Genomic DNA, 24,061 nt, shown 5'->3' with positions numbered 1-24,061 from the left:
TTCTTGTGATGAGTTTAAAAAAAAAGTCAGTTACATTCTCATTCACAGCAATGCAAACAAAATGCATATGCATTCATTCACACACATCACACAAATGTTCAGACTCTTCACAAAGACTTACTGCATACTTGTACAGAATCTGATTAAAGCAGCACACTTTCACATATGCAAGCATAACACAATTTTATTTTTATTTTATTTTACATTTGTTGACCGGGATAGTCCAACTGGATGCATGTCCATTTTCAGCGGAGGCCCGGGGAGAAAAGCTCCAAGGGTAAGCAGATACAGCATTACATAATACCAGCATTACATATTACAAACAAATTATTTACAGATATTACATAAGTAAGCAAGTTAAAAAACTTCCACAGGTTAAAGTTAGTCCTGAGCACAAGTCAGGATTAAATTAAGTTACACAGTAAACTGGTTAACAGATTTTTACACATTCGAGTTAGCCAGGCTTGATACATTGACATAGCCAGTTAAGTGACAAATGTTGTTTGAGTCTAGTTTTAAATTGACCTAAGGTGGAAAGTAAGGTAATATCAGCTGGAAGTGAGTTCCAGGATCTACTTACAGAGTTTGCAAAGAGAGAATCACCGTCTGTGTTATTAATTTTGCTAGTCTGAATTAGTAGTTTGTTAGAGGATCGAAGCGGTCTAGGATTGTTATAGGGGGTGATAATATTTTTAAGTGCAGGAGTATTGTCCGGATTATAGAGGATTTTATAGGCCATAATCAGTTGGTTATACTGGATTAGGCTAGGTAGTTCAAGCCAACCAAACTGATTTAGATTGATGCAATGATGTGTCCTAAAAGGCAGCCCAGTGGCAAACCTGGCAATATGGTTGTAGCAAATTGAGAGTTTGTTAAGGACAGTCTTGTTCAAATTCGAGAGTAGAGGGGATGCATACAGAAGGGTTGAAAGAAGGTGAGAGCGAGCTATGGCAATTTTAGCTGGAGGGGTTAGGAAGGCTTTTATTCTGTAAAGTGACCCTAGTTTTTTATTGATGGTTTTGATAGTTTGGTTAACATGTAGGTCAAATTTCAGATTATTGTCTATGATGACACCTAATAGTTTTGTACATGGGTCAGGGGAGATTATTGTGCCATCATTTGATTTTATGGTAAAGGTGAAAGCGGTAGACCTACGTGTTGGTGAAAATAACAGCATTTTAGTTTTTGGGATTTAGGATCAGACGATGTTCAGAAAGCCAGTTTTCTATTGTATTAAAGGTGGTCTGGGTAGCTGACCATAACTCTACTGGAGATGTGGCTGAGCAAATCAGAGGAGAGTCATCAGCATATTGGATACAGCTGACTTTTGGGATGACAGTATAAAGGTCGTTAATAAAGATGGAGAACAGCAAGGGCCCTAGTATAGAGCCTTGTGGTACGCCGAGGGTGTTAGGTAGAAGGTTAGAGAGTTTGTTCTGCCAGAGGACAGCCTGCTGTCGACCATTCAGGTAGGATTGAAACCATTGGAGGGCTCCAGTATCTAGACAGAATGTTTGCAGGGTGTGGATTAAAAGTTGGTGATCAACCATATCGAATGCCTTGGAAAGATCCAAAAAGAGGGCTGAGGATATAAAATTATTGCTGCGATTATGGTTTATGGTGTTAGTAAAGGCTAGGAGGGCTGAAGTAGTGCTGTGATGAGGACGGAAGCCATGCTGAGAGTCTGCTATAAGGCGATTTTGGATTAGGTGGTGCATGAATTGTCTATGAATACATTTTTCCATAATCTTTGCAAGTGGAGAGAGTATAGCTATTGGCCTATAATTGGAGAATTCAGTAGAGCTGCCTCTTTTGTGAAGTGGGATTACATAGGGTATTTTCCAGATGGTGGGAATTTTAGCTTCTACTATGGTTCGATTGATTAGTATTGAGACGGGGTAAGCAATAGCATCAGCTGATTTTTATAGGTACTCGGCAGGGAGTTGATCAGCAGAAAGTGTAGTGGGTTTTAATTTTTTGATCAAGGTACGGATAAGTGAAGTGGCGACTGGTTAGAAGCTGAACACAAGTAGGTTTCTAGGGGTGCTACTTTCAGGACCGGGGAGCTAGGAGGTAGTTGGCTAGCTAGGGCTTGAATTGTCTCAGTAAAGAAGTGGTTAAAACTATCATAAACATCTTCAGGGGTTTTATCAATAGTAGCAGCAGGGATTGGGGTTGAAGTTTGTCCAGGATGTAGTAGATTATTTAAACCTGCCCAAAACTTCTGAGGGTTATTTTGATTTACTGTCTGTAAATTACAGTAGTATTGTTTTTTGTCTTGTAAAATTGATTTCTTGGTTTCGTTCCTGGATTGCCTGTATTTAATGTGATCTTGAGGGTCTTTAGAAGAACGCCATAAAGCCCATGCTTTGTTTCTAAGGGTAATTTTGAGTTTAGACTCTATAGAAAGCCATGGTGCAGTTTTTGCCTTGGTTCTCTTTGAACGAACAGGTGCATGCAAATCAAGGATCTCAAGGAATTTGTTGTTAAAGTATGCTACTGCTTCCTCTAAGGGGAGGTGTTTTAGAATAGACCAATTACGTGAGTTTAGTTCTTGTTGGAATTTGGCAGGGTCAAAGTTTTTATTGTTTCTAACCTTTCTGAGTAAGGGTTGTTGGGAATTAATGGTTTTGTGCTTAATTACATATGTGAGAAGGTGATCGCTTAGGCCATTAAGGAGGGTACCAGAGGTGTACAGTTGGGGGTGACTGTTTATGAGTACCCAGTCAAGTATACTTTCTTTTTGGTTGGGTTTACCTATCCTGGTAGGGGTGGATATGATTTGTGTAAATGCATGCAGGTTAATATGGGTGGTTGGGGATTCTAAGGAACAGGTGCCCCAGTCTATGTTAAAGTCTCCAAGTAGTAGGGTTTCTTGGGGGTAGTGACATGATAACCAGTGCAGGATATCTTCAAATGTAGATATATTGTTACCTGGGGGAATGTACATACAGATGATATTAATGCATTCATTTTTATTAAGTTACAATTTGGTGGCAAGAATCTCAGAGTTATTAACTTGAGGAGGTTGTATTACATCTATGGTGACATTCAACTCAGATTTATAGAGTACAGCTACCCCACCCCCTTCCTCGAAGCACGATCCAGCCTGTGTATGTTGTACCCAGGTGGTAACACTTCATTGTCTTTAGTGTTAGGTTTTAACCAGGTTTCAGATAAACAGAGAATCTCAGGGGAGTGGACATCCAGAAGTGCATGCAATTCATGTACCTTGTTATTAATGCTTCCAATATTGAGATGACAGACTAGGAGAGAGTTAGTTGGCCTATAAATTGTAGGTTTGTAGCTTAGATTACAAGTAGAGGGGGTATGTGTATCTGAAGTGAGTGGGCCAGGGTTGGGGTGAATATCACCACCAAGTATTAGGTTGAGTCTATACTTGGTGATGAGCTTCAGGAATTTGTTTATTAGTTTGTGGTAGTGTTGGATCTAGAGCTAATGTGCCTGGGGTTGAGATGTTGATAGACTGAACAAGATGTTGGATAGGATCTGGTACTGTAAGTATGGTTGAAGGTGGAAGGATTTACAGCTGGGGTGATAGTATGGCCTTTTGGGACCTGAAATCCCATAAGAAACTGGTTTTCATACAAGGTAAGGAGGTATGGTGTGAACAAGAGGGGTAGTAAAGAGGAATATATCATTATATGTGATTCAGCTAGTGAGTGAAGGAACTGTTTTACCTGGTGATGCAATACCAGAAGATAGAGTGGTGAGGTAAAGGTACTGGAAGGGGGGGATGGGAGAATGCCAGATGAAAGCTAATAGGTGCTATTAAATGTAGGTAGTAGAATAGGGGTGGGTGGAATTATCCCAGATGAAAGCAGATAGGATCTAGAAAGTGGGGGAGTGGCTATAGTACTATAAATTTAGAGGTACTGGGGGTGGGAGGGAATTGGGGGCAGGGAGGGGAGCGAAGAGAGCCTGAGCGTAGCGGGGCTATTGCAGTTTACAAGGTTTCCTAAGATGTCCTAAAGCTATAAGGTAAGTATTACAGCTCTAATGTAGGAGTCAATTTACTGCAGTTACAGGGGAAGGAGGCAACCACTCAAGTAGAAACAAAGAGCCCTATGGCTGACCAATATGGTGACCTGCTTAATTACAAAGCACTGTAAGTGAAAGCTTAACAAATGCTTTTTGTGTAACCTACTCTGTTTAAATGTTGAAAACAACTGATTGCAGTCCTGTAGACACCGATTTGTAGGGAACTGTAGAGTTCAGCTATGAAAAGAGAAAAGCAGAAATTCTAGGATAAGCATGAAGACAACAACAGGCAGTTATTATATAATAATGCATTCAGAAAGGTTTGGTGGGAGGGTAAAGTAGCATACTTCTGAATGAACTAAGATTTATAGCTAAGACACCTAAGCAAGAGAGCAATTCAGTAAATAAACACTTGCCAGATTTTAAAGATATACCAGAAAAACTAAATAAATTTTTCACAATTGTACAACTAGAAAATTAAATTGCCAGTAAAAGCACTTCAGGTATAGCTAACCCAAGTTATTCAAGTCATAAAAGCACTTCTTCAATGTGTGTGTGCAATTTAAACAGTAAAAAACACATGCAGCAAGGAGGAGCTCTGATTATACACTTTCTCTAGGTACAGGTTCAGTTTAAACACAATTACCACAGAAATTCAGTAAAGTCACTAGCTACTTATAGATCCTCTGAAAAACAAAATAGAGCAGTCTGTGCAGAATCAGAATTTAGCAGCAGGTCATTCAGTTACACAAAAAACAGTAAAAGATCCATACAATGAAGAAACTTACACAAAGTCACACCGGGTCAGCCAAGGGGGGAAGAGAGAGGGAAATCCTAAGCACCTAGATTTGAAAATGATGCCTGTACTGAATTGTAGCAGTTTAACCTGTTTGAGGAAAGAGGGGGGTGGGGGAAAAGAGAAGGCAGTGGGAGTGTTTACAGTTAATACCCTGATTGACTCAAGACACCACACCAGAGATAAGTTGAAATCTGCACTCAGCACTGTGTTATTTGCACTCAGTACTTCAATGCTACTTGCACTCAGCACTGTAATTTCACTTATGTTTAGCAGGAAAGACAGACCAACAGTATACAAGTTTGGGAATTTTTACAAGGGTTGCTTGTTCAAATGTCAGGCTATTGCAGTTTACAAGGTTTCCTAAGGTGTCCTAAAGCTATAAGGTAAGTATTACAGCTCTAATGTAAGAGTCAATTTACTGCAGTTACAGGGGAAGGAGGCAACCACTCAAGTAGAAACAAAGAGCCCTATGGCTGACCAATATGGTGACCTGCTTAATTACAAAGCACTGTAAGTGAAAGCTTAACAAATGCTTTTTGTGTAACCTACTCTGTTTAAATGTTGAAAACAACTGATTGCTGTCCTGTAGACACCGATTTGTAGGGAACTGTAGAGTTCAGTCTGTTTAAATGTTGAAAACAACTGATTGCAGTCCTGTAGACACCGATTTGTAGGGAACTGTAGAGTTCAGTCTGTTTAAATGTTGAAAACAACTGATTGCAGTCCTGTAGACACCGATTTGTAGGGAACTGTAGAGTTCAGTCTGTTTAAATGTTGAAAACAACTGATTGCAGTCCTGTAGACACCGATTTGTAGGGAACTGTAGAGTTCAGTCTGTTTAAATGTTGTAAACAACTGATTGCAGTCCTGTAGACACCGATTTGTAGGGAACTGTAGAGTTCAGTCTGTTTAAATGTTGAAAACAACTGATTGCAGTCCTGTAGACACCGATTTGTAGGGAACTGTAGAGTTCAGTCTGTTTAAATGTTGAAAACAACTGATTGCAGTCCTGTAGACACCGATTTGTAGGGAACTGTAGAGTTCAGACAAAGTCACACCAGGTCAGCCAAGGGGGGAAGAGAGAGAGAAATCCTAAGCACCTAGATTTGAAAAAAAAATACAGTATTTGTATAGGGAGAGGGCAGAAACATGGTTATTAGAGCAAATGCAGTGTGTGTGTGCTTGTGCTATACTCTGTATATATATAGGTTTGATAAGAGAAACTGTAACATATCTGTATATATTTCTGAATATAAACTGTATTCTTCATTGGTTTGAAATGTGAGACTGTAACTTGTATGTTAATACAGTATGTTTGTGCATATACTGTAACTTGCTTGTCTTTATCTGTTTTTAAGTTTGGAGCTTTTCTCCCCTTGCCTCCCCTGAAAATGGACATGTATCCAGTCGGACTATCCTGGTCAGCAAATGTAAAATAAAATAAATAAATGTGCTTAAGGAAGAGAACATGCACTTAAAATATCATATCCTTAAACAACCTGTTCAGGGGAAAAAATTAAGGAGAAGAATGGTGTTTTTGAAGAAACCTATCAGTCATGGAAGCCTTGCTTTGCTTGGTGAATTTGGTTCCCTTTTCTAGTTATTCAGTGATTCTAGTAATTAAAACCAATAAAGTCAAAGGTGAAAGCAGCTCATTAGTTGTACTTTTCAGTGTATAGAAGAGTAAAGGTGTTGTTTACCTTTTGATGATAGAAGAAATGGAATGTGCAGCTGAAACTGAGCAGATTGGTGATCTAGAAATCATGAAGCAGAGTAGCCTTACCATTTTGGTCATTCACTAGAGAATTGTAAATATACTGACAAGGTTATATTTACAAGGTGACAGATAATTTGGAGGCAGTAAGAAATGAACTGTGGAATTGGACAGGACTGAATATGGCATACTTGAAATGGTTAATACCTTGATTGAAGGATTAGAAAATGGTTGTGCGACCTGCAAAATACCAAATATTTTTGACTCAGGAAAAGGAAGCCCAGATTGCAAACCAAATTAAACAAACAGAACAACGATAGATTGGATTGGTGAATAATGTAAAGATGTCAATGTAGGCATTATATGGAGTCCTGAAAAATGAGGAACAGTGTAATTTGATGCACTATATAAAAATCACAATGGCAGACTTTACAAGTTTTGCAAAGATTCATGTTTTTTTTTTTTTTTTTTTTTTGTAATGAAGACATGCTCCCATGCTTGCCAGTACCAGAGTCAGATGTAAGCCTAGGCCTATAATGAGTGTGATTATTCTGAAGTGACTGTGAAAAATCAACTGTAATTTGTGGAAGCAGTAAAAAAAATGTAAATGAAGTAAACTAAAGTACAGTTTAACAATCCCTGCTACTCACTGAGTGTATTGGACTGGTTGTCTGTTCATTTTTGAAAATTCTGATGAAGAAAAAAATAAAGATAAAGATAACTGCCTGAGCATGAGAAGACAAGAACTGTTAAAATGAATGACACTGACAGAAAAGTAGATTATGAGTTGAAAGAAAAACATGGATTTGGCAGTGAAATAATGATCATCTGTGCAGCCGATGGAACAAGATGGCTTGAAAGAAATGATAAGCCTGCTTAAATATATGGACTATACAGTAGGGATATTTCCAATAAAGTGTTCACATTTTCCAGAAATTTCACTCAGTATACTAGTGAAAAGGGAAAACTTAAGCATTAGTCTATGCTGAGCAGTTATTTAGTACTCCACAGACAGAAACCATACCAGTAGTAATATCTTTGACTATGCTCATGTATTAAATTCTGAGATAATATTTGTCGAACCAGTAGATAGTATTGTCTTGGCTGGAGTATCACTCAAGCAAAAATGATAGTATTAGGTTTGAATTGCACTATGGGCAAGAGTAACCAAATGAGCTGAACATTTGTGATGCTAACTGAAGTCATTCAGATATTAAAGAATATTGTGAAATATCAACAATATGAAACTAGGTTTGAACAGCAATCTGGTAAAGAATTAGCAAAATTGTTTAGTGATTCTTGTAGACATAAGACTGAAAAAGAATAACATTTACCAAAACGGTTTCAGTATCACAGAATATGATGAAGTACCAAGCATATGAAATTGTTAATATTAATCTTGAATGGGAAAATGGTAAAGTTCTAACCATGTAATTAAGCAAATGTAACCACATGATTAAATAATTATGTCACTTATTGAAACTGTTTAAATGTTTTAGAACATGGTGAAATGTCAACTATGTGAAGATGTTTAAAACTAGGTTTGAAATGCAGTATGGTGATACATTAAGCATATGATTAAGTTATTCATAGAACTGAGTAAAGCATTATGTGTGGTAAGTTAAAAGCCTTCTCTGGGATTCAGAAAGGTATGTAATACTGTGCTAACCTGTCTCATGCAGGTTTATGCAAAGTGTGTTATGCCTAAATGATTCAGAGACTGTTGTACTGCTAAAGCGGTATGTAAGTACCAGCCTTTAGTTTCAGAGTTGTCTGATTGGTGAAACGTGCAAACCAAACCCAACTATATAATTTACCAACTCCATTTTATTCTTAAAATAACATCATGATGTCCCAACCTCATTTACCTGCAAAAAGAACCTCCACAGCAAAAAAAAAAAAAAATTACAATAGACTTTTTCATAGTGGACTTTGTCCCCCAATATTAGGTCTATATCCCCACCCCTCTGAAATTTATATATACTAACTCCGTGTTCACACAACAGGAGATAAAAAGAAAATGCAATGAACTATGCAATAGTCGATGTCTTGCAATTTATCTATAACATAATTTGCTGTAATTCTCAAACAATTTTAACACTGAAATGTCTGCACAATAAAGTCATCCAGTGACAACATGTATAGAACTATGTGAATGTGTATGTCTGCATATGTCATTTTTTTTTCTAAATTCCATGAATCTTGCAATCACCATTTCAGTGATTAAAAGCTATATAAAGATATACACACACACACACACACACACATATATATATATATATATATATATATATATAATCTGTGCAAATCAGAATTCTTTTTTTTTTTTCGTAAGTGAAATTATTATTTAAAAAATGATTGTATGGGTATGGAAAATAAAGCATTACTTATAGATCTTTATTGGAAAAGAAACTGCTTATGCTCCTAGGTTACAAGACCATACATCACAATAAATATGATATTTGACATTTTTTCATACAGTCATTGCTTCACTTCCAAGAAACATATAGGGCTGTTTTTTTTTCCCCTCAAAAATTTTTTTATTTTCAATTAAAGTAACATTTACATAATATTTTTAAATATTTTAAACTGTATACAATATTTACAATAGCCTGACTTTCAATTATATATACTGTATGTTATTAAATATAGAATTAACAGATCAGTTATCAGAGATACAATATTGATTATTGCAGAGTGTCCAACAAAGATATAACTTTCTTCCAAGTATTATTTACCAGTGGCCTGGGATAGATTCGTAGTTCTTTGATTTTTATTTCCATCGATGCAGTTGTCTTCAGCAAGGTGTAGAATTCTTCCAAGGTCAGAGGTGTATTTGAATTCCACCTTCTGGTTACGCATTTCCTAGATATAGCAAGTATTGTCCACAACACATTTGTCTTATTCAGGTAGGGACCTTCATTTACATTTAGTATAATCAATGCTTTAACTAAGGTAAAGGATTCATTAAATAAAGTGTGTAAAAATGATTGATTCCATTCCAATATGATTTAATTTTATTACATTCATAAAAAATATGAATCCAGTCTGCTTTATTTGACTTTTCACACCTCCAGCAAAAAACATTTGTAGTAGTACTGATCTTTTTAATTCTATCTAGTGTTAAAAATGTAAGTATTTCCAGTTAAATATTTTCCAGTACTGTATGTTAGAGGTGTGATTAACTGATAGTAAGATGTTAGTTTTAATTTCTTCTGTTAACTGCAATGACTGACCTTTTGTTAAGAACTGACAGTATGATGGTTTGGAAATTGTTTTATATGTTATTATCTCTTTATATAGATTTGAAATGGAATTTTTCTTTTCACAACTATTATATATACATTCATACAGAAAACTTACTAGATTTGGAATATCTTTAAATGAGGAAAATGAGGAATTATTAATTAATCTGCATAAATCTTGAGTGTACATTAGAATGCTTTGTAAGGTTAACCAGTCCTGTGTTGGAATACTGTAAGCAGTTTTTATCATATGTATATATCTAAAACACATTGAAACCAGCATAAGAATCCATTTTGTTTCCAGGAGGTTATTGTTTCCATGTATATTTTGTAAGGAAAGTTCTTAGTGATGGTAAATGGGGTTAAAAGGTCAAACCAAAGTTTTAGATCTGTGTTTGCATTGATACGTTTCCTAAAGGAATTGATGTAATAATTAATCAGTGTTGTTTTAGAAGGTTATGTTATATTATATGATATATAGTATGTACCAGGATTTGTTTGATTTGTCTACTATTAACATTTTTTTAACAGATTAAATTCATTTGTTAATATAGCCATTGTTAATTCTTTCCAGTAGGCAAAATAATTTGGGTTTATCCAGTCTGTTGTAGTTTTAAGCACAGATGCTTTTATATATGTTTCTATTTCTGGGAAATTCAATCCTCCTTGTTTCCAGGGTCTAATGTGATGAGTTAGAGCTACTCTATTCTTTTTGGGATACCATAAAAATTTTATTAAACATGAGTTCATTTCTTTAAGAATGCATATTTCAGGAACTAACTGTATTGCTAATGCTACATATAGTATGTTTGGCAGTAAGACCATTTTTATTAATTGCAATCTGTTTTCAAAAGTTAATATAATTTTGTTCCAATTTTCTATATATATTTTTATTGTTTCAATAATGTTTTTATAATTTATTAATATTGTTTCATTTATATTTTTGCATAACACTATTCCTAAATAATTTAGCGTATGTTATTGTTTTCCTATGATGGATTTATCTGTAACTTGTAGTTCTTTTTGCTTATTTAAAAATAGAACATTTTATTTTGATCTATTAAAGTGAAGACCTGAAATCTTATAAAATGTCTCCATTACTTCTTCTAGCTCTCCTAATGACTGTCTGGAGTTTGATAGGGTTAATAAAATATCATCAGCAAAAGGCATTATTTTAGATATGTACTGGTTATAGACTTCTATTTCTTTTATTCTTGGATTATTGTGTATTATTTCTGCAAGTATTTTTATAGCCAAAGCAAATAAAATTGGAGAAATGGGGCATCCTTGTTTAGTACCTTTCTTTATATGGATAGATTTTGAGGTGAAAGGATCTAATTTAATGTAGGCTAAGTTATTAATATATATGTTTTTTAGTAATAAGATGAAGGGAGGAGGAAATTCAAATAATGCTAAAGTTTTAAATAAATATTCCCAGTTGAGGGAATTGAAGGCTTTTTCTATGTCTAATCTGATTACAAGTGTTTTTTATCTTCTTTAATTACATACTGTATAAGAGTAAGTATCCGTTTAATATTATAAGGTGTGTGCCTGTTATATAAAAATCCAGTTTGAGCATTATTAATTGTCTTTGAAAGTGGGATTTTCATTCTGTTAGCTAGGATTGACATGAATATTTTGTAATCATTATTCAGTAATAATATAGGTCTGTATGAGGTGCAAAGGTCTGATGGTTTATTATCTTTTAGAATTGGTGTTATGAGAGAATATTTCCATGAGGGTGGTATTTTTGATTCTGACTGGACTTCTAGCAAAGTTTTATGAAAAAGGGAGATTACTATTGAAGAGAATAGTTTGTAAATTTCCGTAATTATACCATCTATCCCTGGAGCTTTGTTAGATTTACTTTCTTTTATCTTGTCAACAATTTCTTTGTAGGATACAGGTTTTTGTAAGTCTAGTTTTAAGTTTTCTGGAATTTGTTTTTATATTGATAAGGTTTGTATCTAAGTTTATTTGGTTGGTATCTAAATCTTCTTTTTTGAAGTGTTCCATATAATGGAACCAGAATGCTTCAAAGATGTCTCCTATATCTGATACTTTTTCCCTTTTTTTCATGATATATACAACTAATGTTATTTGCTTTAGATTGTATTTTAATTCTTGTAGATAAGTTATGCAGATATTTGGTGGAGGTGGCTAATGAGTTTATTTTTAATTTTTCCAAGGCTAGACAAGTTTTGTGTGTTAGAATTTCATTATATTTTTGTTTAATTCCTCTGTTTCTTTTTTGACGTCTGGACAATTCTGATTTTTTTTTTTAGATTTTGCTGTCAAGAGTCTGGTTTGCAAGTCTAATTATTCAGATTCCCACTCTCTAACTTTGTTTTGGTACCAGCTAAGGGTCTTAATAAATAAATATGCTTTTAATGAGTCCCAAACCATGACTCTACTGATTTCTGTTCTATTATTAATTTCAAGAAATAATTGTAGTTCTGACAACATCCAGGTCTGAATTCTTTAATTCTCGTGATATATGATGGAATTCTAGTTGAGAGGATTAAAGGTTTACACTCTATTTGGAGCTTCATTATCAGAGAGTCATGATCAGAAAAGGGGCATGGAACTGTTGAGAAGTTGAGGATTTTTGTTTGTAAATCTTGAACTACAAGTAATTTGTCTATTCTATTTTGTGTTCCAAATCTATGGTCTTTTTGGGAAAATAATAAGGATTTATCATTTTTTACTTTGAATGTGTCTATTAAATGAAATGAATCAATCCATCTTTGTAAGGATTTTGAAATAGTTGCTATGTGTAAAGATGACTTGGTGGTTTCAGAAGCTTCAATGTACAATTAAAGTCTCCTCCCAGTATAAGATTTCCTTTATAATTGTTGGAAATAAAATCTAGGTGTTTTTTAACCATTCCTACTCCAATTCCTGGGAACCACTATAGATAAGCTAAGGTCCATATTCTGTTATTAAATTTAATTATAATAAATGCTAGTAGACCTTCTTTGTCTTCATATTTATAAATAACTTTTGGAGTGATTATATTTTTCTTCCAGAGAATTGATACTCCTTTTGTCTTTGTTCTACAGGAGGATTGAGCTAAGACTGTATAGTCCTTAGGGTTCCAAATAAAGCTATTATTAGTCTTAAAATGTGTTTCCTGGAGAAATACTACTTGTGCCTTATTTATATTTAAATATTTTTAGTAAGTTTGATCTTTTATTTGCATTATTTAAGCCATTAGTATTTAATGATAAGAATGGTGAATCCATTTCAAGTTATTGTTGGAAGAAACATTTTGCTTCTTTTTTCATTTTGATTATAGTAGTTATACCATATTGTCTGATAACATTGAATTCTATTTTTATGTGTGCAAACTTGGGAGTGTAATTTAATGTTCTTTGTTTTTTAAATACAAGTAGGGTAAAATTCTGGTCAGGCTTTAAAAAAGTACTTCTATAAAACATTAATTCTAAAGTATCAAACACAAGTAAATATGAATTTCCCATTAAACATGGAATGAAAGTCATTCCTAATCCAATAGATAAAGATAGATATATTGAATTATCACTCATACCTTTAACCAACGATATTAACTGAACTCCATATGTTAAATTATTATATGGAGATTTTTCTTAAAAAAGATATGAAATTCTATATTATTCTATTATTATTCTCTAGTATTGTATATATCCGGATGGAATGTTATGTTGAATTTGAAAATATCCAATATTTAGTTACCCTTAAGCGATCCCAAACATGTCAGATATATCATTTCGGATAAATTAAATGCAACAGAGGAGCATACACTAAATAAGCCAACAACAAATAGATTATTACTAAAATAATTTGACTAAAAGGACTCTGTAAGAGACAATGAGTGATTACCAATGAAATATGAATTTACTGCAGGTGTACTGTCTTCCTTTACTTTCCCACTCTTCAGCTCACCAACTTCAACTTGCACTTATGAAAAGACATGGCTTATCAGTGGTATCCTGACTCTGAGTAGAGGTGCCCTACATTCTAGTGTGCAGTGCTTTTACATATTTATAGATTTACAAAGCAGAGTCTAAGAATGAACTACGATCACCTTGACAATTCCCACCCTGCATAGGGCACCTCCTGCTTCCAGAATGGGTAATCACATCAGGTCTAGAATGAATGTGTAGGTACCCATATGGTAATCAAGACTTACCTTAAGTAAGTATTAATCAAATCGTATTTAAAGCATCTTGGAGAGTTCTCGGGGCAGTTAGAATACTCTTGAGCCTCTCCTCCCTTGACCAAAAACAGAGATTTCCCTTCCCTTTCTTTCCCTTGTTTTAAATCAGTACTAATAAAAGAAATTCAGCAAACATAGGTAAACAGAAATAACATTCAGTAGTCTGTCTTGTACATGACTCGCAATCCATTAAACAAGTCAGTGACTAACATCACTTTAGTAAACATTATAAAGACAAATTAGAAACAATTTGCTAGCTGTTTAAATTTTCTGATAAAGCAAAAAGTTAACAATAAGCTATTTTAACTAAAAGTATAAAGCATTTCATTTTTCCTTACATGTATACATTTCTACTTATCACTAGCATGATGTCCTGTTGTTTGTATATATGCTATATGTATGTTTATTAATCACCAGTATGTTGTCCTGATGTGCATATATGTCATATGTATGTATGTTCTACTTCTTTTTACTCCCATGTAATGTATTTAATGTGGAGCTTTTCTCCCCGGGCCTCCGCTGAAAATGGACCTGTGTCCAATCAGACTTTCCCGGTAAACAAATGTAAAATAAAATAAAATAAATAAATATTGTAGTGTCAATAGCTGTCTTTGAAATCTGTACAATACTTCACTTCTTCAAATCATTCCTTTTTCAATTCAGGTTTTGTTTTGTCAAAACAGCAACAATATTTCAAGGGCACAATTAATATTTAGACTGATGTTTCAAATAAATAACTTGCCAGTTGCCATTTGAGTTAGTTTAGAATGTATGGTTAGTGCAAATATAGCATGTTGCAAAAATATGTATTTTTTGTGTGCTCTAGAGACTGTCATATGCAAGTGACATATATAATGTAGCATATACAGAGAAGATAGCTTAGGATTCAGGTTGTTAAAGTAAATTATGCTTATTAATCAGGCAGTTTCATTTAAGTTCACAAGTAATTTGGAGACATTTCAGTTGAGTTTCCAGGAATGTGTAGTCCAATGTGAGTAACTGAGTCCACTTTTCCCCATAAACATGTGTCACAATTCATTAAACAATGCAAAGTCTAACATCTGTCTAATAATCATTATAAAGACAAGTAATAGTAATTTCCTAGGTCTTCAAACTTTCTGATATCGCAAAATGTTGACAGTAAGCTATTTTAACTGGAAGACTAAAACATTTCAATACTTCCTTGTGAATATACATTTTTACTTACACCATAGTGTGGGCACTCTAAATTGGCCCTAGGTGTGAGTGTGTGCATGTGTGTGCCTTCTGTGGAAGGGTGGGCGCCGGGCTGACAACTTGACGTCGTAAAACTCCACTGCCAATCATGAGCGGACAGATGATCCACTGTGGCGACCCCTGACCAGGAAAAGCCAAAAGAAGAAGACTTATATTGTAGTGTCAAGAACTGTCTTTGAAATCTATGCATTACTTCACTTCTTTCAAGTCATTCATTTTACAGTTCAGATTATATTTTGTCAAAATGTCAATAGCATTTCAAGGACACATTTAATATTTAAACTGATATTTTAAAAGGATAGCTATCAGTTGCCAAGTGAGTTTGTACAGAGTGTGAGCTAACTGGAAAGATAACATATTGCAAAAAGTAATATGTATCTTTTCATGGAAAAGATGTGCAGCAGGTAAGGGTGATAAAGGATAGTGAGGGAAACGTACTCACAAGCGAGGAGAGTGTGTTGATTAGATGAAAGAGTACTTTGAAGGGCTGATGAATGAAGAGAATGAGAGCGAGAGAAGGTTGGATGATGTGGGGATAGTGAATCAGGAAGTGAAACAGATTAAAAAGGAGGAAGTAAGGACAGCTATGAAGAGGATGAAGAATGGAAAGGATGTTGGCCCAGATGACATACCAGTGGAAGCATGGAGGTGCTTAGGAGAAATGGCAGTGGAATTTTTAACCAGATTGTTTAATGACATTTTGGAAAGTCAGTGGGTGCCTGAGGAGTGAAGAAAAAGTGTTTTGGTACCTATCTTTAAGAATAAGGGTGATGTGCAGAGTTGCAGTAACGGCAGAGGGATAAAATTGATCAGTCACAGCTTGAAAGTATGGGAAAGAGTAGTGGAAGCTAGGTTAAGAAGGGAGGTGATGATTAGTGATCAGCAGTATAGTTTCATGCCAGGAAAGAGCACTACAGATGCAGTGTTTGCTCTGAGAGTGTTGTTGAAGTACAGAGAAGGTCAGAAGGAGTTGTATTGTGTCTTTGTGGACTTAGAGAAAGCATATGACAGGGTACCTAGAGAGGAGTTGTGGTATTGTATGAGGAAGTCGGGAGTGGCATAGAAGTATGTAAGAGTGGTACAGGATATGTACGAGGGTAGTGTGACATTGGTGAGGACTGCGGTGGGAGTGACAGATACGTTTAAGGTGGAGGTGGGATTATATCAAGGTTCAGCTCTGTGCCCTTTCTTATTTGCAGTGATGATGGACAGGTTGACAGATGAGATCAGACAGGAGGCCCCGTGGACTATAATGTTTGCAGATGACATTGTGATATGTAGTGAGAGTTGGGACCAGGTTGAGGAGACCCTGGAGAGGTGAAGATATGCTTTAGAGAGGAAAGGAATGAAGGTCAGCAGGGCTAAAACAAAATATATGTGTGTAAATGAGAGGGAGGGTAGAGGAATGGTGAGGATGCAGGGGAGTAGAGTTGGTAAAGGTGGATGAGTTTAAGTACTTGGGCTCAACAGTTCAGAGTAATGGTGAGTGTGGAAGAGAGGTGAAGAAGAGAGTACAAGCAGGGTGGAATGGGTAGAGAAGAGTGTCAGGAGTGATTTGTGACAGACAAGTACCAGTAAGAGTGAAAGGGAAGGTCTACAAGAGGGTAGTGAGACCAGCTATGTTATATGGGTTGGAGACGGTGGCATTGACAAAAAGGCAGGAGTCAGAGCTGGATGTGGCAGAGTTAAAGATGTTAAGATTTACACTGGGTGTGACTAGGATGGACAGGATTAGGAATCAGTATATTAGAGGGTCAGCTCAGGTTGGACAGTTTGGAGACGAAGCAAGAGAGGCGAGATTGCGTTGGTTTGGAGATGTGCTGAGGAGGGATGCTGGGTATATTGAGAAAAGGATACTAAGGATGGAGCTGCCAGGTAAGAGGAAAAGAGAAAGGCCTAAGATGAGGTTTATGGATGTGGTGAGAGAGGACATGCAGGCGGTTGGTGTGTAAGAGCATGATGCAGAGGACAGGAAGAAATGGAAACAGATGATCTGCTGTGGCGATCCCTAACGGGAACAGCCGAAAGAAGATGATGATCTTTTCATGTGCTCTAGAGACTGTCAATTTCAAGTAACTTATAAATGTAACTTTTACAGTACAGACAGCTTGTGGAATCAGCATGATAAACTGAGTAACACTTTTTAATCAAGCAGCTACATTTAAGTGCATATGTAGTTTGGGAACATTTCAGTTGTGTTTCCAGGAATATGTAATCTTATGAGGATAAATCATAAAATATTTACAAATACTCCTGTTATGTTTTTATTTTACCTTGCTTAGGATGTTTTTTATTTTAATAACTAAACAACATTACTTTTTCTTATTTGTTATCTGTGAGGCTAAATGCACTTTGCAGGTTCAGTGTCCTTAGAAACTGCAGCAATTGTTTACTGTTGCTATGGCAACGCAACTAGAATGTGAAGAAAACTTTGCTTCTCTTAACCAACAGTACATTTTTCCCTCCTTTTTTTTTTTTTTATATATATTTGTTGATACTAAAAGGAAATAATTCAGAGGACATATGTACATGAATGAAACATTTCAGAGTTAATCACGAACATGTCCCCATCCCAATAAGCATAACAGTGAATATCATTAATCAAATAAATATTGTAAAAACAATTAAGTTCACTATTCCAATTAGTCTATCTTAAAACTAAATTATTTTAGACTATTACTTATCTATGTATAGATAGTGAGTTAATAAATATATACAGACTATATTAGTATAGTAAATAGGAGAGAATTTAGAAAGGGAGACAAGATGCAGTTAAAATAAATAATGAGAAAAGAGAGAAGAGAGAGAGAAAAGAGAAAATTAAGAGAAAATACACATATACCATGTATGTTGATTTACAGTATAAATATTTTATGTTCTATATAACCGTCCTTCTGTGAAAGAAAAGTACCCTGTTTTGCATACCTGAGGTAATGTAAAAACTCTCGTGTCATATATTTTCGAAAAATATAGATAAAGATTCCAGTAGTTACCTTTGTTTTAAAATTCTAAGCAGTAAAACTGGTCCTTTAAAGTAATGTTAAAACAATTCATATCATAGTAGATGCTTTTGAGAGATTCGTCTGTAACAGTATCAGTCTTTTGTTCTTCTTTTTGACGTTTGTCCAGACATTTGTTTCCTTTGTTCTCTTGAGAGAAGGTGACATCCAGTCCATATCTTTTGGTAAAGTAATCACATTATTAGTGTTAATAAATGAAGAGGCTTCCTCTAAGTCAATAAAAGTCCTCATCTCGTTGGCATACAATATTCTTATCTTAGCTGGATAGGCAAGTTGTGCCTTGATGTTGTTTTGTTTCAGAAACTTTATCATTGGCCACACTTTTTTCCTTTGTTCCATTATTGTAGATGAATAGTCGTTATCAAATCTTATCAGGCTCTGTTTATATTTTAGAGGTGCCTTCCTCCAAGCAGATCTTAAAATCAGTTCCTTGTCCAAGTATGAAAGAAATTTGATAATTATTGACCTAGGAGGAGAGTTTGAGTTAGTGACAAGTTTCCCAAGAGCTCTGTGTGCCCTTTCAATGCCAAAAGAAAGTCATTCTTTTAAATTGAAAAAGTCAGGGATCCAGCTTGATAAAAATGAAATAATATCCTCACCTTCTGTGTTCAGGTAATCCGAAAATCCTGATGTTATTTCTCCTTTCCCTATTTTCCAAGTCATCTACTTTATTAATCAGCCAAGTGTTTTGTTTAAGAAGCAGTTCTTTCTGTGTTTCCTCTTCATTAAGTCTGCTTTCTAAGTCATTTAGGGAAACCTCTGTTCCTGTTATCCTTGTCTGGTGTTGTTGTAGCATTTCCTTGAGTTTGTCAGCCTGTTTTTGACTCCTTGTTTTAAGATTTTCTAGGTTCTCTTTAAAATCATCCATCTTCAAAGACAACTCCTGCAGGGTAGATGCCATCTGTTGTAGTTTCTTCTTTAAGGCAGCATCCTGGTGAGAATTCCTTGAGTTGCTCATTTTAACAAGTGAATACATCTCCAAGCTTTTTGACAGGAAATTATTTGTAAAACTTCACCAAAGTTTTTAATTATGTAAATTAGTCCTTTATTTGTAAGATGTTATACTTTGAAGAAATAAAATATATATTTTTCCTGTCTTATTTAACTAGTTATATGGAGCTCTAAAATACTACAGTTAGTCATCATATAGGGCTGTTTTGCTCATTTGAAAAATAGAGATTATGGAGCATTTCGTAAGTCTGATCTATAAAGCTAATTCGTGTTATTGCCAGTTTGGTATTTAACAGTATTTTGCATATGATATATTCATTTCATTGTAAGGTACATCTGTTGCTTAGTGATTTAATACTGGAATGAGATTTAGCTTGATACTAAAATTGCACCCTTCAGCCATCTGGACTGTGCTACAATATAGTATGTGCGTGGCTGTATTCTGCTTGATGAGCCATTCTAGACTGAGTCAGAGGGCTGCAGAAAACATTCCTTTATCTGGGAAATGCAAGGGAAGCCATGACCTTCCATCCAGTATTGAAGGCTGTGGTTGCACCATTGCATCTAATATGGTAATAGGTCAATGTGGTGGTACACCTTCAGTGGTGTTTGCAGCAGTGTACACACCACTTTGTACTGAGTTATACATTGTTAACTGGGGGAGACTGGATTGACAGGATCAGTCCCAGTAAAATGACTGTCTTACTTAAACTCTGTAAGTAGGACAGTAGAGGGGAACACAGATTGGCAATTCATAATTCAGCTGTGGGTGTTGGGAGGAAATAAAAGCAAATGCTTTCTTTTATATTAAATCATTTTCATCAGACATGAAACAGAACATACCAACTGCTTTCTGTGAATTTGTATTCAATTTTTCCAGGTTATGGGAAAAAGAACAGAGAAATGAACTCAGAGCGTGATTTCTTTATGAGAATGAAATGCACAGTTACAAGCAGGGGACGAACAGTCAATCTAAAATCTGCCACTTGGAAGGTACAACAAAGATTTTTTTTAATTTAGACTCTTCTCTGTACTGTTTATTTCAAGATTTTAACCAGATGTTGCTAGTAGATAACTAACAGTCCATCTTTTAGCAGAGACTTGGGATCAAAGATAAATGCAGAGCAAACTTTATAGAGAATTTATTTGGAATTTGTTGTGTTCATGAATGTGTCCCTTTCCATAAGCAAAAGAAAGTTGGTTCAGTAGTATTTTTCACTGTCTCCCACATGCAAACACACACACACACACACACACACACACACACACACACACACACACACACTCATGTTTATGTAACTTTTTACATCAATTGCTTTATTTCTGTCATATGTGAATGTTTTGTGTTACAGGCATTATGATATTTTGTACTATTAATTGCTGCATATCATTAATAAAATTTGCAGTATATAGAGCACCTAACCTCAAAGAGGACCTTTCCACTGTAGAAAGAAACTCAAAACTTCAACACAAAACAGTGGAAATGTGGGCAAGTCTCATAAAATAATAAGCAGTGCTTCTGTAGGGAAAACAGTAGTACAGCTGAGGTCCTGGTAAGGTAAAACAGCCAAAATGTTGTCCTTTTTTTGCACAATACGGCACTTAGCACAACCATGGGAAATGGAGGAATGAATGTCAGGTTTCTCGGTCCTTGTCACATAACTATTCCTGTGGCCGCACGTATATTTGTAGGGCTAGAGTATAGAAGGTCCTGGGTTCTACTACAGAGTCTGCAACCCTTCCTTCATTTTTTTCAGCTGCATGTTTGCACGATATCAGAGGGACAGAGAAAAGTAATAATACGATCACCTGCATTTACCTTATTTCAGCATCAGTGCGAGCAGCGGCACTTAGGTGCGCATTGTGCACTAATGACCACCAACAGAGATGATGTATTCAGTAAAGCAGAAGATGTTTTTCGTAGGTGCTAATTACAGCATAAGCAGGTGATTTTCAGTATGGTGGAGCTATTCAACAAGATATAAAGCATCCATGTTGTTCTTTTTTTTCCTGCATACTTCAGTACCATTAGGTTAGAGACAAGGATATTCTAGGCTTGAAATAAAATTGTGTCATCTGCTGCATTTGCAAGGTAAGTCCTGAACCTAGAATGTATAATATTATGGCATACCCTGGAATTTAACTTGGTACAATAATAAAGTAAATAGTGGTGGACTTGTACAGAAAGTACCTTAACATGTGACAGCAGACACTTATTTTACTTATGCATCCATTACTATGATTTTTTTGCTTATTCTTCTAATTTTTAATTGCACTTTTTGCATCATGCGCGGCATAGCATAAGCAGTGGAAGTGGGGGAATGGCCGTGTTTATTCGGTTTGCAAGAAGAGCAGCAGACTACCTAGGAAGCAGACAGCTAAAAATAGAAAGCAGATGCATTCAATTAATGCCTTTGGCCATCATGAAAACCTGGTCTGGAGTTCAGATGGTACTGTGTTCTAGTACAGAGTGTGCAACCTTTGTTTTACGGCTTTGACATTGCAGTGTCCAGAATGAAGTGCAACACAGACAATTGTTTCCTTACCATTCTTGTGGCAACAGGTGTAAGTGTAAGACTGTCATACACATGGTCCTGTGTTCGAATACAGCATATTCTATATAGTATTACTTTTACTCATAGAATAATCTATGTATTATTACATTCATGACCAAATGTATGAATATGGGCATACTGTGTACTATAGTCCTGTAAATGTATTCCTGATATCTAGACCAGCATATCTTTAACTTTTATGAAAAACACATATACAACTGTCTATACATGCAATTGCATTCTGCTTGGCAGATGTTAGCAATGCAGCTCTCATTTGCACACTGCTTACATACTCTCAAACGGGTGTAACTTGCATGCGTGTACACTTTGTTAACTACTGCACAAATCTGCTGCTCACTGTGCTATGTAGCTGTATATATCATGCTTTCTTGTTGGTGTTTATTGTCATAAAAGTACATGTGAAAACACTGCAAATTGAGGGCACAGTCTAACTATACATTATATATTCAGAATACATGCATGTTGTTCCTCCCAAGCAGTACAACACTGAAGTCTCAGTATTTGTTTACATACATATATCAACCACACTATTTTATTTTATTTATTTTATTTTACATTTGTTTACCGGGAAAGTCCAACTGGATACAGGTCCGTTTTCAGTAGAGGCCTGGGGAGAAAAGCTCCACAAGTATTACATTACATTAGTTAATATTCACAAGGTACAAATATTCATGCACAAAGTACACCATGTTAGTTGAATACAGTTACAAGCAATAGACTGAAATGATTTATAGTTGAGTATCTGGTAGAATTTGAGCATATAGGGTAAGATGGTACAGATAGTTTCTTTACTGTAGAGAATACATTATTTTCTAGCATTGTGTCTAATAGAACCATGTTAGTATTCATTATTTGGGAGAGTATTAATAGCATTGCGTAGATTTGGACTAGACTGGGGGGAGACATGAACATCGCCAGTTTTGCATGAAGTGGGATTTGATGTTTTTTTTGAAGAGGTAAGATGAGGATGTTGAGGTTAGGTGATCTGGTAGGATGTTCCAGATTTTTGCAATGTAGCAGGCAAAGAGGGATTTGCCAGCCTCATTTTTGTGCTTGCTAACACTTATGTGGTTCCGTTGTGTTGATCTTAGGTTTCTGGAGGGTGCATAGGATTGTATTAACTGTTGCAGGGCAGGTGTTTTCATAAGAAGGTAGTAGAGTTTATGGACAGTGGTAAGTTGGTTGAGTAGGAGGAGTTGTGGAAACTCAAGCCAGTTGAGTTGCCTAAGGGATTGGCAGTGATGGGACCTATGATTGGCTTCATTAGCAAATTTGGTAATTTTGTTATAGCATGATTCAGTTTTAGTGAGCTCTGTTTTGTGAAGGTTGGTAAAGATTGGGGAAGCATAAATAAGTATAGATAACAGATGGGTTTTAGCTATGGTGGATTTTGTGTGTCTGGTCATGTAGTGGTGATTTCTATAAAGGAGCCCGATCTTTTTGTTGACTTTCCTGATTGTTTGGGAAATATGGATGTCGAATTTGAGTTTGTCAATTTCTATTCCTAGAAGCTTAGTGTGTAGTGTTGGAGTGATATTAATATTGTCTTTGGATATTATTGCAAAATTATTGTTTATGGGGGGAGATCTACTTGGACTGAAAAGAATAAGTTTAGTTTCTTTTGGATTAAGCAGTAGTTTGATGTTGGTGAACCATTCTTCGGCTAGAGTAAAGCTGTTTTGGGATATGATCTGAAGTTTATCGAGGGTGTGGGCTGCACATATTATAGTGGTATCATCTGCGTATTGGACTATTGAGGCAGAGGGTAGGGATGATGCTATGTTATTAGTAAATAATGAGAATAGCAGTGGGCCGAGAATGGATCCTTGTAGGACACCAGTGGTTACTGGAAGTAGGGGTGACAGGTGGTTTTCCCAAAGAACAGCTTGTTGTCGGTTAGATAAGTAGCTATTGAACCAGGATAAGGTGGAAGAATTTATGTTAAGAGTGGCCAGTGTTTCTAGGAGTAATCTATGGTTCACCATATCAAAGTCTTTGGATGAGTCTAAGAATATGGAGGATATGAACAGGCCACTGTTTCTGTGGGTATTAACAGAGTTAGACGAGGATAGTAATGCTGTGGTAGTACTGTTGGAAGGTCTGAATCTATGCTGGGATGGGGATAATAGGTTGTTGTGAAGGAGGAAATTCATTAGTTGTAGACTACTCTCTCTAAAATTTTTGATAGGGGTGATAGTATTGCAATGGGGCGGTAGTTTGTCAGTTCAAGGGAGTGTCCCCCTTTGTGTAGTGGTATTATGTGAGATATTTTCCATGAGTTGGGTACTTTGCATTCAGTTATAGACCTGTTTATGAAGAT

At 35.6% G+C, this 24,061-nt stretch overlaps 1 protein-coding gene across 1 annotated transcript in view; it reads left to right on the top strand.

The window, feature by feature from the left end:
- EPAS1 (endothelial PAS domain protein 1) overlaps nt 1-24,061 on the top strand; it is a 1,067,454-nt gene that overhangs the window by 766,126 nt on the left and 277,267 nt on the right. Inside the window, exon 5 of the mRNA XM_044059908.1 lies at nt 20,046-20,158. Coding sequence (XP_043915843.1) covers nt 20,046-20,158 — 113 coding nt within the window. The remainder of the gene's footprint in view (nt 1-20,045; nt 20,159-24,061) is intronic.

Source organism: Protopterus annectens, chromosome 1.part0 (assembly GCF_019279795.1).
Source record: "Protopterus annectens isolate FY-2018-M chromosome 1.part0, PAN1.0, whole genome shotgun sequence".
In the NCBI taxonomy this organism is placed as follows: Eukaryota; Metazoa; Chordata; order Ceratodontiformes; family Protopteridae; genus Protopterus; species Protopterus annectens.
Note: the sequence above shows the minus strand (reverse complement) of the source record. Positions and strands in the feature narration are given on the sequence as shown.